Source organism: Sciurus vulgaris (assembly GCF_902686455.1).
Source record: "Sciurus vulgaris genome assembly, chromosome: 11".
Lineage (NCBI taxonomy): Eukaryota > Metazoa > Chordata > Mammalia > Rodentia > Sciuridae > Sciurus > Sciurus vulgaris.
This window is the reverse complement of record NC_136472.1, coordinates 125,928,883-125,945,212: the sequence shown is the minus strand read 5'-3', so window position 1 is coordinate 125,945,212 and position 16,330 is coordinate 125,928,883. Positions and strand designations below refer to the sequence as shown.

Below are 16,330 nucleotides of genomic sequence, written 5' to 3'. Positions count from 1 at the left end.
CCATTTTGCCCCAGTGAGGACCAGAATAGATTGTATGTAATTGGTGTTATTTCTTCTTTAACACCAAAATTCTATAAAATTCTCTGGTGAAACCATCTGAGCCTGAAAATTCTTGGTTAGAAGGATTTCGTTATGAATTCAATTTCTGTAGTAGTTATTGGCCCATTTTATTTTGGTTGCAGCATTTACATGTTCATAATATTCCCTTTTTCCTTTTATAGTAATCTGTTTTTTCTCATTTTCTTTCTTTCTTTATTCTTTTCTTTCAGTAGTGGGGATTGAACCTAGAACCTCACATACACTAGGCAAGCCCTCTGCCACTGAACTACATCCCCAGCCCTGTTAATTTTATTTTGAGATAAAGTCTTGCTAAATTGCCCAGTCTGGCTTCAAACTTTAGAGTCCTCAACCTTAGCCTCTAGTAGCTGGGATTATAGTCATGAGCCACTTTTCTTTGTCATTCTTGCTAGATCTCTTATTAATGTTACTTATATTTTTAAAGAACATACATTTTGGAGTTTTTCTGTTTTTGTTTTCAGTTTTGTCAATTTCTGCACCATATTAATTCTTTCTACTTGCCTTGGTTTTATTTATTATTTCCTGGGTTCTTTTTTTCTTTGTGTGTGTGCGTGTGTGTGTGTGTGTGTGTGTGTGTGTGTGTGTGTGTGCGTGCTGGGGATTGAACCCAGGGCCTTATGCTTACAAGGCAAGCACTCTACCGACTGAGCTATCTCCTTAGCCCCCCTTTCCTGGGTTCTTAAAGCAGAAACTTGTTCATTTGAATCACAAGTAGTACTCAGCCATTGTCTTCCTTCACCCCAGTTTCTGAATCCTGGATCAGAAATTTTGTCTGGGGGAAAAGGTAGACCATAAAGCAGGTAGCTCCTATTCTCTTCCCAAAGCAGCTGACTTAGTTGGCAACATGATATGTAGAACTTAAAAATGAAGGTCCACCTCAAGAACAAAGATAATTGTGGAAGAGGTTTAGTGGGTTTAATGAATACATAGCCTAGACTATATGCCAGCTGGTCATCAGGAGAGGCCAAGAAGAAGTGGAAGAACCCTGTTGTGGCCAGAGCAAATATCAAATAGACCTCAGAAAGTATTCCTTCAAAGGAGCCAGAATTTGGATTAATTTGTAGAACAGTTTATGGCAACTCCCACCCCACATACACACTGTTGAGAAACAGTAGAGCAGTTAGTGGAGTTTAACACCTACATGTGATAAAAGACAGTCATAGATTTATTGCTGTAAATTCAGGGTGATTGTGACACATCCAAAGACACACCTCTTTAAGGAGGAACATCAGAAACTTTGCATTGTGAATTTTAGGGAAGTGGGAAAAAGGACTTCACCAAAATCACCCAGCTACTCATTAAAAAAAAAATGTTTATAACATAAACAATAACAAGCACTGGGAAAGAACAGGAGAGGAAAGGACAATAACCAGACTTGACTACAATATATTATCAGAAATGTCCAGTTTTCAGTGAAAAATTGAGGCTTGCCCAGAAACAGGAAAGTATAGCCCAAACACTGGGGGGAAAGATGCAGGCAACATTAAAACTGTCTGTGAGATAGAAATTGGATGTCAGATTTAACTGAAAAAACTTCAGAACAGCCATTATAAGTATGTTTCACAGAACTAAAGAAAAAGCATGATTAAAGAAGTAAAAGAAGGTAATAATGTAACTGAAAGCTCTAGCCTTCTTCCCGATGCCAATTCAATAATGACATGGTTTTGAGAAAAAGAAAGTTTTATTCCTTTGCTAGCAAAGGAACAGCACAGGGGACTCCTGTCCCAGAGACTGTGATTCTGCCCATCAGGAGGAACAGGGAGGTTTTAAAGCAGCTATTCAAAGGTCACGTTCCTCGTGTGCCCTGACAGGGGTCCCAGGACACCATGATGGTGTGTTAGGATTCATGTGTTAATTTGGGAAATATTCACTTCCTATATCTTGTGGCAGATATCTCCTTCCTATGGAGCACAGATAACTCAAGGTAATCTTGTTCCCTGCTCCCAGGTTAGGGAGGGGGAGAGGGAAAAGAGGAAAAGGAAAATTTGTCCCTTTTAAAAATAAGCCTCATCGCTATATTCAAAAGGGCAAGTGGACCACTGTTACAATAATGATAATTTTCACAAATGGATAATATCAATAAACAAACAGATTATGGAAAACAATCAAATTCTGGAACTGAAAAATATAACAAATTTCAAATTTACTGGCAGGGTTCAACAGATTTGAACTGGCAGAAGAAAGTTTTAATGAGTTTGATTATCAATAAAGATAAACCAAAGAATAAAGGTAAATGAGCAGAACCTTAGAAAGATGTGAGACAAATCAGTGCACCACTACTTAGGCATAATAGGGATACCAGAGAGATAGAAAAATGAGAAGAGATGCCAGTAGGGAGATTAAAAAAAAAACCCACAATGGCAGAAAACTTCCCATATTTCTTGAAAAACTCATCTACACATTCAGGAAATTCTGTGAACTAAGTAAGAAAAACACAAAAGAGATGGTCAAAGACACATGGTAAAAATTTGAAAGTCAATTTAGCCATACCTTATTTCAAAATAAAAAAGGCTGTGATTGTAGCTCAATTTTAGAGTGCTTTCCTAGTATACACGAAGTACTGGGTTCAATCCCCACTACCACCAAGGGGTGGGTGTGGTACTGACAACCAAGAATACTATATCCATCATTTTTAAATGAAGGCAAAATAAGAACTTTCTCAAATAAACAAACATTCAAATAATTTGTTGCTAGCAGACCCACCTTACAGGAAATACTAAAGGAATTTCTTTAGGCTGAAAGCAAATGACCCTCAATGTTAATTCAAATACATACACCCACACAAAGCACATCAGCAAAGGTAGTTATGTCATTATAAAAAGCATTTAGTGAATATTTTTCTTGTCATAGTTGATTTTAAAAGCAGTTATTATATATGTATATGTAAATATGTATATATAAAGTAATGTTGACCTATAACATACAAACTGCAATAAATGTGTAATGTATTTGCCGATAACAGCACAAAAAAAAAATAGGTGGAAATAAAGTTGTATTACAGAGCTAAGGAAATACTTCTACAGATGGGAAGTTGTAATTACATCAAGGTGTTGTGTTTGAAGTATTAATAGATACAATAGGCATAACGATAATATTGAAGGCAGGGAAAAGAACAGAGCCATACAGGTGTTTTATCATATCCCTGCAATGGAACTAATATAAATCTGAAGTTGATTCTGATAAGTTAAGGTGTGTACATGGTAAACCCAAGAGCAGCCACTAGAAATATAACTCAGAAAAAATGAAAGAAATTATTAAAATACAGGGACTGGAGGTGGGGTACAGCTCAGTTTGTAGAGCACTTGCTGAGCATAAGTGAGGCCCTGGGTTTAATCCCAAGCACAAGGGAAGAAGAGGAACAAAAAAGGGAATAAAACAAAAGCAAAATAGAATGGCAAGCATAAATCTATACCAATAATAACATTAAATATGAATGGATTAAACAGCAGTTGTCAAATGTGGTTAAAAACATTATCTAGCTATATCTAACACTTAGGATTTAAAGAAATGGATGGAAAGTAAAATTGTGAGAATAGATACATCATGTAAACAGCAACAAGAAAGCTGGAATAATTGTACTAATGGTCAACAAATATGCTTTATAACTAAAGATGTTACTAGACGCATTTTATAATGATAAAGGTCATTCTATCAGAAAGATAAACAATTATAAGCATATATATACTCTTTAAAATATCAAATAAGCAAAATAATTTTTATTTTGCACATGGGGGCTGGTAGGTACTGGGGATTGAACCCAGGGGTGCTTAAACACTAAGCCACATCCCCAGCCCTATTTTGTATTTTATTTAGAGACAGGATCTCACTGAGTTGCTTAGCGCCTCACTTTTGCTAAGACTGGCTTTGAACTCACCATCCTCCTGCCTCAACTGGGATTATAGGCACACGCAATAGCCTCTGGCCATTATTTTGCAATTTAGTAAGCAAAATAATCAAAAATACATGACAGTTCAACATTAATGTTTGGAAATTTCAATATACTACTTTTAGTAATGTATAAAACAGAGGGTCAACAAAGAAATATAAACTATGTCTAATAGGCATCTATAGAATACCCCACAAGTTACAAGTGGACCATTCTTCAGTGTAGACCATATGCTAGGCCATAAAAAAAGGTTAATAAATTTTAATAGGTTGAAAGAACGCAGAGTATGTTCTGAGATCATATGGAAGAAAATAAGAAATCAATTTCAGGAAAAAGTTTGGGAAACTCAAAAAATGTGAATATTGAACAAAACATTCCTAAATAAGTGAAACAAAAAATCAAAAGGGAAATCAAAATATTCACAGGTGAATAAAAATGAAGATGCAACATTCCAAACTTGTGGAATGTAGCTGTAGTATGCTTACAGAGCAATTTGTAACTTTTCATGCCTATATTAAGATAGAAAAAATACCACTAATAACATAACCTGAAGACATTGGAAAAGAGAAGAAACTAACCCTGAAAGAAGGAAATCCTAAAAATTACAAATAAATGACTAAGAACAATTATATGCTAACAAATTAGACAACACAGATAAGGACAGATCCTAGGAAAAAATTCAAGAAGTAAACAATCTGAATAGATATGTCAAGTAAAGAGATTGAATTAGTAGTCAAAAAACTATTCACAATAAAAAGCTCAGGCTCAGGTGGCTTTACGTGAATTCTACCAAACATTTAAAGGACTAATAACAATTCTTCACAAACTCTTTTAAAATATAGAAAACATTTCTCATTTTATGAGGCTAGTATTACTCTGATAAGGTAACCAAAGACATCACAAGAAAACTACAGAACACTATCACTTATGATTATCCATACAAAAATCTTCTATTAGCACACTGAATTCTACAACATATAAAAACATATATGGTGACCAAGTAAGATTTGTCCCAAGTATGCAGGGTTGGTTCAAATTCTAAAAATCAATCAATAAAATGCATTGTATTGGTATAATGTTTTTAATCTGTGTGATCATCTCAATAAATAAAAAGACTTGACATAATTGAGTACCCTTTCATGATAACACTCAGCAAACCAGGAGTAAGGAGAAGTTTTCCTCAACCTGAAAATGGACATCTGTAAGAACTCAAAACTAACATCCTAATTAATGGGAAAGTCTGACTACTGTCCTCCAAAAATCAGAAACAAGGTAAGAAAAACCAGTCCAGTCTCGCCACTTCTATTTAACACCACACTGGAAATTCTAGCCAGGGTGATTGGACAATATGAAGAAATAAAAGGCACTCAGACTGGAAGGAAGAAGTAAAATTATATATAGGAAGTTCTAAGGAACCCATTAGAAACCTGTTAGAACTAATGAGTTCAGCAAGGTTGCAGGATACATGATTAGTATCCAAAATTAATTGTCTTTTTATACATTTGCAATGAACCATCCAAATGAAATTAGAAAACAATTTCATTCACAGTGGCATCAAAAGAATAAAATACTTAGGAACAAATTTAACAAAGAAGGTGTGAAACTTCCATTCTGAAAACTACAAACCATTGCCAAAAGAAATTAAAGACAATCTAAAATGAAAAATTCCCCTGCCTCTGAAATTCATACGGAGTTGCAAAGGACTTAGAATAGACCAAACAGTGCTGAAAAAGTACAAAGAAGTAGGACTCATACTTCCTGATTTCAAAACTTAACTACACACAATAATAATGAAGGCATTGTGATACTGGCACAAGGATAGATATATAGGTCAGTAGAATAGACCTCAGAGTCCAGATACATAAACTCATTCATTTATGCTCAAAAGGTTTTCATCTAGAATGACAAGACCTTTCAATGGAGAAAGTAGTCTACTTCTGGGACAGCTGGATACTTTGTGCAAAGATTGAGGTTTAACTCTTACATCATATACAAAAAAATAACCCAAAATGGATTTAAGATCCAAACTTAAGAGCTGAAACTAAAACTCCCTAGAGAAAAAAACAATAAGTATAAATCCTCATGTCATTGTATTTGGCAGGGGATTTGTAGATAGGACAACAAAAGCATGAGCAGCAAAAGAAAAAGGTAAATTGAACTTCATCAGAATTAAAAAACTTGGGCTGGGGATATAGTTTAGTGGTAGAGTGCTTGCCTGGCATGCACAGTACCCTAGATTCAATCCTCAGCACCACAAAAATAAATAATAAAAATTCAGAGTCTTGGAAAAAAATTGAATGACAACCCCCAGAATAGGAGAAAATATTTGCAAACCATCTATCTGGCAATTTGTATCCAGAATATACAAAGAATTCTTACAACTCAGTAACAAAAAGTCAACCAACCAAATGGCCAAAGCACCTCAATGAGCATGTGGAGGTTTACTCAGCATTATTATCAAGGATATGCAAATCAAAACCAAAATGAGATACTACTTCCCATCCATCTAGTATGAAAAAAAAAAAAGTCAGAAATTAACAGGAGTTGACAAGGATGTGGAGAAATAAGAACCCTCATACGCCATTGGTAGTGATAGAAAGGTATTGCAACTTTGAAAAACATTCTGGCAGTTACCACACAAGCAGCATATAACTGAACATTTCCACTCCTACATGTATACCTAAGAAAAGTGCAAAAATACATTCACAAAAATAGGTGCATGATTGTTTATGGCAGCATAATAACCGAAAGGTGGAAACAACCCCAGTGTCCATCAGCTGTATTAGTCAACCATAAAATGAAGTACTGATGACTGTGTTATGCTGAGTAAATAAAGCCAGCCCCAAAAGTTCACTTTTTATGTGATTCTGTTCCTTAGTCTGTCTCAAATAGGGAAATTTGGGGAACAAAGTAGATGAGTGGTTGCTTAGAGCTCATAGGAAGCTGGAGGGTGGGGTGGGAAGGTGATAGCTAATATATAGGATTTCTTTTTGAAGCAATAAAATTGTTTTTAAAAATGACTGCAGTGATAGTTGCACATATCTGTGTAACAATCTTGAAATTTTCTATACTTTAAAATGGTGAATTGTATGGTTTGTGAATTTTATCTTAATAAAATTATTATAAAATAGTCATGATATTGTAACATGAAAAATCAATTTGTTGATATCAGATAGCATTTCCAATTATCCCAAATTTTTTACATTAATTTTTTCAAAATAAACTATACTGTGGTAGGTTCTTAAAACTTTTTTGCAGGGGGAGGTAACGAGGGATTAAACCCAGGGGTGGTGCTTACCGACTCGGTCACATCCCCAGCCCTTTTTTTTTTTTTCTTTTTTTTGAAACATGTCTTACTAAATTGCTCAGAGCCTTAACAAATTAATTGAGACTAGTTTTGAACTTGTGACCTTTTAACTGTCTGTTTTTCTCTCTTTCCTTTCAGTTTATTAGTTGAAAAAATTGAGTCTCTTGTCCCATAGAGTTTCTCACAATCTAGATTTTGCTGTTTGCATCCCAGTGTGTCGCTCAACGTGTTCCTGTCACCCCTCAATTTCCTGTGAATTGGCAAGATAAATCAATGATGAGCAATGCCTCAGTGCCTCATGATGGGAGGGAAGGGTTCAGAAAATGTTGTTCTCATATTTCTTCATTTATTAACTAAGTCATTTCTGTAATGAGAAATCTCTTTCATATTCTATTTGACTGCTCAAAAATACCATTTGTTGGGACTGTGGTATGTGGGAGGCACTGAGTTCAATCCTAGGCACCACATAAAAATAAATAAAGGTTTTGTGTCATCTACAACTTAAAAAAAATTTTTTTTAAATACCATTTGTGTTGGAAAGGTAAGAAAAATGTTTTTTTCTATTCCCATTTTTAAAATCAATTTTCAAAATAACTATTTGGTTTAATGGTATTAAGGTGACAAGTTAATTGTTTCTTGTGTCATATGAACTCATTAAACATTTTAGTTTATTGTCCCATTTACTGACAATGTAAATTTACTATGTAATTTAGTTTATTGTCCCATTTACTGACAACTGGGCCTCCTCCAGTTGACTTGTAGCAGCATTATTTATAACAACCAAAGGTGGAACAACCCCAATTTCTATCAACTGACCTATAATCAAAACTTGATATATCCACATATTGTAATACTGTATTATTCAGTCCCAAAATAAAATGAAGCACCTTGGAAACTTTAATAACTTCCATGCTATCTGGTCAGATGTTCCAGATGGACATTTACCATTCCAGATGTGGAATCAGTTTTTCTAAGGAACCCTGGTTCCTTTTAATGGGAGATGGAATTCAGAAGCCAGTCCCATCCTAAGGATATTCACTGTTGTACATTTACTGTGTTCTCAATTCATACTGATACTTTTAATTCATATTCAAAACTATAAATTCAGTTTGCCATTTTTCTTAGCCATTGATAATGAATAAATACAAATACTTATATATAGAAAACAATTAAAATTTTCATGACTTATATTTATCCTTTCACACAGTTCACTGCTTTGTGGGTGTGATGTGAAACACTGGACAGGGTCAAAAGATAAATTAAGACACCCTAAAATATTTTCACTGAATCCTTCTGCTCTACCTGCTCCAGACTTCTCTTAGCTTACCATTCTATCCCTTTTCCCTTATATATTCTCTTCATGTCTTCAGCTCTATCAGATTGAACAGAATGAAATTAATTAGTATCTCATGTAAAAATTCAGTATTTAGGTCCTGCTCTAACTTTTCCCCTAAACCCCAAACCAGAATTCTGCTTCATATATAAATTTATATGTGGATTTTCCTCTCAAATATTTCCAGACTCAGTATGTCCAAAACCAAATATTTCTTTCCCTTCCTTAACTCCTGCCAAAAATCATCTTTTCCTATTTTGTTCTTTATGATATTTAATAAAAACACCCAAATCAGAAACTTAGGGTTAGACTCTTCTCTCCTAGTTACTCCCCAGCCTTAATGACCTTAATGCAAATAACCTTAATAACCTTAATACAAAATTTTTTCGGGTGATTTTCCCTCATAAATGTTTTTCACAGTTGTATTTTCTCTAATATTTCTAAGCTGTGTCTTCTCTGTCCTCACTCCCGTCAGTTTAACTTGGTTTTAGTTTAGTGTACTTGTTCTATTAAAATAACCACTCTTAAATCTACCTTTTTTATTGCCATCAGGATAATCTATTTAAAATGCAAATTATACCTGTAGCTACCCATGCTTACATAAGATCCTAAGTCTTTAACATAGTGGAACACTTATGGAAGTGACCTTGAACAAAGTAATGTCCTAAGCCTCAAGTCTCCTTCTCTGTAACAAGAAGTAATTATCATCTAAACTCATGTGAGATAGCATATCTTAAACCCTTAGTATTAACAACCAGTACAGACAACTTCATGTATAAATTTCCACCTGGATGTTGTTCTTAGAGCCATCTTAAACCTATTATGTCTCCTTAATCTTCTTTTCTGTCCTTGTTTTAATCAGAATGTAGGGTGCAAATGAAGTGATCTCTGTTCTGTTTTAGCGTAAGTAAAAACTTCTTAGTATCTTAAAAGTTAGCATCCAGTTTTTGAGATGTGACTGAATATTTAAACAGGCAAATTCTTATTAGTATCAGCTTTTCCCATCCTCTCAGTGTTAACTCTCTCTCATTGCATTGTCTTTAGCCGCCATCTACGGACTCATGTGGTTTTATATATGCTGAGGTACTCCAATGTAATGTCAAATCTTCTGATAATTGTTATGAAAAATACACATATTCAAAATATGCTCCATCATATAAGAAATAGAATAGACATCTGAAATTCTATCTCCATTTAATTTTGTTGTTTTCTTTTGCAGTACTGGGGATGAATCCAGAATCTTGAGCCAGCTAGGCAAATGGTCTACCACTGAGCTACTTGCCCAACCCCTACATTTAAATTTTATTCATGCTTTTTCTAGTGTAAATAAATAGCCAACTCTTATTGAATACTTACTTTATGCTAGGAATTGTGCTAATTTAACCCTCTGATTATTTTGAAAGTATAATTTTTATAATTCCTATGTTTCAGATGAGAAAACTGAAATATTAGCGTCAAAATAACTTGACTAAGATTTAATGCCTGAATGGTAAATGGAGAAATTAAAATTCAAAACCTAAGATTTGTCTAATTTAAAATCATTCTGTTTTATTAACCGGGCATTATATGCCTTACTTTGTGAAAACTTGACCCAACTTTGAAACAAAATGAATTCTTCCCCCTTAAAGTTTGTCATTTAACAACTACTGCTTTCATAAACATGTATATGTAGTATTTCATCAGCTATTTAAAATAAAAGGGTGAGAAGGAAAATATTTCAGAATTACTGAGTAATTCACATTGCAAACAGTTAATACAGACACATTTTTTAAAAAAATTTTTTAGTTGTCCAGACTTTTATTTTTATTTATATGCAGTGCTGAGAATCAAACCCAGTACCTCACACATGCTAAGCAAGCACTCTACCACTGAGCCACAACCCCAGCCCAAACGGACGCATTTTTATTACTTGTGAAAGCTACATGAATTGTATATCTTTGCTCAAGAATTTTAAATATGCTCCAAGTTAAATATGTAACTACACATATACATATTTACCTATACATTGTATGGAGAGAAATCAGGTGTTTTCTTAAACATAATTATCTAATCCATAGAAATGTCAGGTTATACTTTCTGGCATTTGAATTTTCCATGTTGTGTATGATTTTTTTCAAATACTGGCATTTCATCTCATTTCATTGCAGTACTTCTATATTTGTATAATTTTTTTTATTATATAATACATCAGAGCTTTATTAGATACATGCTGGGAAATGCATGTAGTAAATATATAACTTAGAAGAATTTCCCAGTCTATTCCTCATCTCCCTCTCATCCCATAACTCCAACTGTATTAGACTTTGTACCATGTGTATAACCATTTGGACAAGCAAAACTTGCCAGAGGTACTCAACCCATTTCATTTTTGTCTTCCACTGGCCATTTAAATTCATTTCATAGGATTCTCTTTCCAACTCCCTGGACAGCAAGTCTTAGTAACTTTTTAGTCACTTTGAGGAAACAACCAATCTTTTCAAGAACTAATAAACTTAATTCAAAGTTAAAACTTAACTGACCTTTATCACCTTAGACCTACTATAGGCCTGCAGTGGAAAGTAGGGTTTGATTTGTTTCCTGTTTCTTCTGTCTTCTCACACTAAGACCTCTTACTCCTCTATGGTTCTGGCCCTTTTGGGGTTAGGATAGGTTGAAGAAGAAGAAAAAGTCTGGTATGGTAGTAGTAGCAGCAGCAATAGCAGCTCCTAATGTTTCTGTAGCATTGATTATGTTGTTAGTTACTGTTCAAAACACAAAACATATGTTAGGTCATTTATCCTCAGAACTATGGCCTGGATTTTATTTTGCCTGTTTTTACTGCTGAAGAAATTAAGGTACAGAGAGTTTAGTGACTTAATTTCACACAGCTGAACCAACTTTGACAGTTGTCACAAATGACAACCCAGCATTCTGACTGTAGATTCTGTGCACTCAAACACTCCACTGTAGGGCTTTATATACTATGGCAGATAGTAAGCAAACTTCATAGTCCTGACCACTTAAGTCAGACTCATGCCCAAGAGTCTTTTGAAGTGTGATACAATTTCCATACACTTGAGACAAAGGGCAGACATGCAGGGAGTTTGTAATTCACAGCACCCCGATTACTCTCAGCAAAATTCCTCTTCTAATCTTTACCTTTTGATCACTAAAGGTGAATGAAACACCAGGTTGAAAAGTTTTCCACTCCTTTGCATAAGTGGCCTCACACCTTACTTAAATATTGTACAATATCAATTTTGGGGGCCTCCAACCAAACCAAATGATTTAATTTTATATCCCGTTGCACATTTTCCAAATATGCTGTTTAATTTCTTGACTTTATACCTTTGTTCATGCAGATGGTCCCTGGATTATGACTGTCACTTGCTCTGAAGGCATGTTTCCTCCCTCAACCACATGATCCCAATCAAAGTAAGCAATCTTGATGGCACAGCTTTAAAAGCAGAAGCCAGTTTCATAGGATATAACAAATGAATGAAACACTTTCTATACAACCCTCCAATTTTTTACTTCTTCTTTTCATTCCTATGAGAGAAAAATTAGCAAATATATTAAATGATAGTCTGTTTAGACCTGTCTTACCTACATATATCTCATTGTGATTGCATGTCTTTAGGAAGAACATGTGAAATGGAGTTTTATTGTTTTTATTTTAACAAACTTAATTAACTTTATTTTCCATTCTTGAATCAGGCAGCCTTACGGTCCATAAAATACAATAAGTGTTCCTGGAGCAGGTTTTTATTTGAACTGTTTTCACAAATTATGGTCCAAGATGATTATTACAGTGGCCTTACCTCTCTGTCAAGCAAATGGATTTATGCCTTTTTTCCTTTTTATCATATCAAACAGGGAACAGTCCCAAATAGATCATTTTGTCTTTCCATTATTAGATTATTCAGTGACCTTTTTTTAATATTTCCCCCCATTTTTTTCCTTTCCCCCTCCTTTCCTTTCCCCTATACATTTCTCTAAGTAGAACATTCAAAGAAATAATTATGTAGGGTGGATTATTTAACGGTTGAACTGGCATTACCTACTGCACACTTACATTTAGAAAGAGGGATGAATACTATACCCATTGACAAAGATCTTTTGCTGTTCAGTTATCAAATAGTGCCAGACACTATTCTAAATATCATTTACAAACTATCATTTAAAACTCTGGAGCTTATTTAAACAGTATTTGACAGGCTTCCCTGACTGAACAGATTGGAGATTATATTTTAATGCATTCTATACCTTTAGTTTCTCTCTCACTAGCACCTTTTTGTCTTTTATTTGGCACAGTGTCCACATGAAAATTATGTAAATTGCCTATTTCAACTACTAAGCCATTATTTAATATTTTATTGTATGTGTTTTTTTTAGGACATTTGTGATTCATTTGCATCCCTGAAGAGCATCTGTAGAAGAGGAAGGAGAAGATGGGTGTGAAAACATTTACTCATAGCTCCTCTTCCCACAGCCAGGAAATGCTTGGAAAACTAAATATGCTGCGAAATGATGGACATTTTTGTGATATCACTATTCGTGTCCAGGACAAAATCTTCCGGGCACATAAGGTGGTACTAGCAGCTTGCAGTGATTTCTTTCGCACCAAACTTGTAGGCCAAGCAGAGGATGAGAACAAGAATGTGTTGGATCTGCATCATGTTACAGTGACTGGCTTTATACCCCTTTTAGAATATGCTTACACAGCTACTCTTTCAATTAACACAGAAAATATTATTGATGTTCTAGCTGCAGCCAGCTATATGCAAATGTTTAGTGTTGCTAGCACCTGCTCAGAGTTCATGAAGTCAAGTATTTTGTGGAATACACCCAATAGCCAACCAGAAAAGAGTCTAGATGCTGGACAAGAAAGTAATTCTAACTGCAATTTTACTTCTCGAGATGGAAGCATTTCCCCAGTGTCTTCAGAGTGCAGTGTGGTGGAAAGAACCATTCCTGTCTGCAGAGAGTCCCGGAGAAAACGCAAAAGCTACATTGTTATGTCTCCTGAGAGTCCTGTAAAGTGTAGCACACAAACAAGTTCACCCCAGGTATTAAACTCTTCAGCTTCCTACACAGAAAACAGAAATCAACCAGTTGACTCTTCATTAGCTTTTCCCTGGACTTTTCCTTTTGGAATTGATCGAAGGATTCAACCTGAAAAGGCTAAGCAAGCAGAAAATACCCGGACTTTAGAGTTGCCTGGCCCATCTGAGGCAGGTAGAAGAATGGCTGATTATGTGACTTGTGAAAGCACAAAAACTACCCTTCCTCTGGGTACCGAAGAAGATGTCCGGGTCAAAGTAGAAAGGTTAAGTGATGAGGAGGTCCATGAAGAAGTGTCCCAGCCTGTCAGTGCATCTCAGAGTTCACTGAGTGATCAGCAGACAGTGCCAGGAAGTGAACAAGTCCAAGAGGACCTTCTGATTAGTCCACAGTCTTCCTCTATAGGTATAATTCCTTCTGTTTTTCATAATGCTATATTTGGTTCAAAATTTTAAGTTCTTATTAAAAATTTTGTGTTCAGTTCTATAGGACATATAAAGAAGAGTAAAACATAACTTGATTTTTTTAAAGAGTTTATCAGCAATACAGTTTCCTTTTTACAAGTTACAACATCAAGGAAGTGGGGGGGGAACATTTGACAATGCATGATGACAAAGCCAGAGATAAACTGTGAATTACTTTCAGGGTAAAAGAAAACAAGTTTTTTAAAATCCAGTTAGTGTTTTATTCTTTATTAAAATATTTGTTGAGAACTTATGTGCTAAACATTGTGCTGGACCATGTGCTAAACACTGATGATGCATAAAGACATAGTTCCTGCCACGAAGGAATTAAGCTCAAATTGATGAAGCAGTTGTATAAATAAATGATTACAATGAACTGTTAAACCTAGACACTCGTGGTAAAACCTATGGTTGCAACAAAGGAAAGAGCAAGGTAACACTATATATGTAAGCTGGATCTTAAACAAGTGGGAGTTGACCCAAGCAAGGGAATGACACTTCAGTGAAGATGTGTAAAAGCACAGAACCTGTAGGAATGTACAGAAGCATGGAAGAACATTGCATATTTGGTAAGCAGTGAATGCAGTGCAGAGTGATATGAATGAAGTATGAATACCTGAAAGTACAGGGAACAAATGGGAATTCAGACAAAAAGGAGCAGGTAAGAGCAGGTTGTGAAGAGCCTTAGCCTTGAACACTAGTGCCAGTTAGGATTGCCTTCAACTGCGTATGACAGAACTCCTCTGCAGTTGCTTTACCAACCAGGATTTTTTTTTTTTTTTTTAATCATATAACATGTTCACAAGACTGGTACAGTGGACCTAAGCCCCTTGTATATTTATAATCTATTATCACTAATTATCAATTTCATCTGTATGCTTGCTGCTTTTGGTTATAAGATGCTCACTTCAACTTTATCTTTGAATTCTAAAATGGGGTAGTGCTTATATCAGGAAGGCACAAATAGTCCCAGAAATCCCTTAAAAACTAATGCCAGGGACTGGTATGTAACTTGGTTGTAGATCACTTTTCTAAGGTATGCAAGGCCTGGGTTTAATCCTCAACACTGAAGGAAAAAAAAAAATAAATAAACCTAATGCCATTATGTGTCATGTTCTCTTTCCTAGTTGCAAGGTATATAACTTCCTGGAACAAAATTAGAGGAGAATGGATATTGTGAGCCAAGTAAGCTTGGATTTTATCCTAGTGGCAGTAGTAAATAATATGCCTTAAATAGAAAATAAAATATATATACACATTTTAGGAAAATTTGTATTATTGTACAGGAGATTTAGCTATGTGGAGAGAGGCTCAAAAGCCAGTTAGTGTGATGAAAGTAAAACCCTAAAGAAAATGAATATTACTGGACTTTGTAAAGGAAAAATGAGTACTACATGGTAATGTCGAATATGTACATTGAAGGAATGGAAGAGTCAAAGTACTCAGGGTGAAATAGTAATAACATTTTATTATAGTCATTGATTCTTTTTTGTTGTTTTTAAAATATTTTATTTGTACATGGACATAACTTACTTTATTTTTATGTGGTGCTGAGGATCGAACCCAGTGCCTCACATGTGCTAGGCAAGCGCTCTACCCCTGTGCCACAACCTTAGCCCTATAATCATTGATTAAGTCACAATTTTTTATAACTTACTGTCTCTGCATCCAGATATGTGTTACAGTTGATAATCTTTTGCAATTCCCTTTTCCTTTCTTAGTGGTACAAATAATAATGGTAATTATTTAGTGGATAGCATCTATTAAATGCAGTTACTACATATGGAAATCAGTGGAAACGGGAACCTAGTTTTAAGAGTAATCAGCAAAGTTAATTCTGTGTAAATTGTAGTTGGATTATGACCAAGCAATATCATGCCTAAAGCAGTTGAAGAGGCAGGTTGGTGAAATTACCAATTTGGAACTTTTTCTCTCTCTCTCTTTTTTTTTTTTTAGCAGTGTCAAATTCAGTCCCAGTAGGAAAATATGTAAGAGCCAAGACCAAATAATTGATCCTTGAGAAATATCTATATTCAGGTTTCCAGAAGGATTAAAAAAAAAAAAGAAAAATGAAATAAAGACAAACTTTCCAAAATGCTGGAGAGCCAGGAATATTGGTATTAACTTTGTTAATTTCTTGTGTTTTGACTCATTAAATTATTTTAGGGCCATTACAACAAAGTACCATAAACTGGATGATGTAAAAGAATAGGAATTCA

General features: G+C 34.8%; 1 protein-coding gene across 6 annotated transcripts in view; it reads left to right on the top strand.

Moving 5' to 3' along the window:
* The window catches only part of ZBTB44 (zinc finger and BTB domain containing 44), a 66,167-nt gene that overhangs the window by 24,616 nt on the left and 25,221 nt on the right, over nucleotides 1-16,330 (top strand). For 5 of the 6 annotated variants that reach the window (XM_079103161.1, XM_079103160.1, XM_079103157.1 and 2 more), the window contains 2 exons: nucleotides 11,946-12,018; nucleotides 12,979-14,052. In XM_079103161.1, the coding sequence (XP_078959287.1) occupies nucleotides 13,035-14,052 (1,018 nt within the window). In that variant the 5' untranslated portion in view covers nucleotides 11,946-12,018; nucleotides 12,979-13,034. The remainder of the gene's footprint in view (nucleotides 1-11,945; nucleotides 12,019-12,978; nucleotides 14,053-16,330) is intronic. The other variant, XM_079103158.1, reaches the window with a different exon arrangement.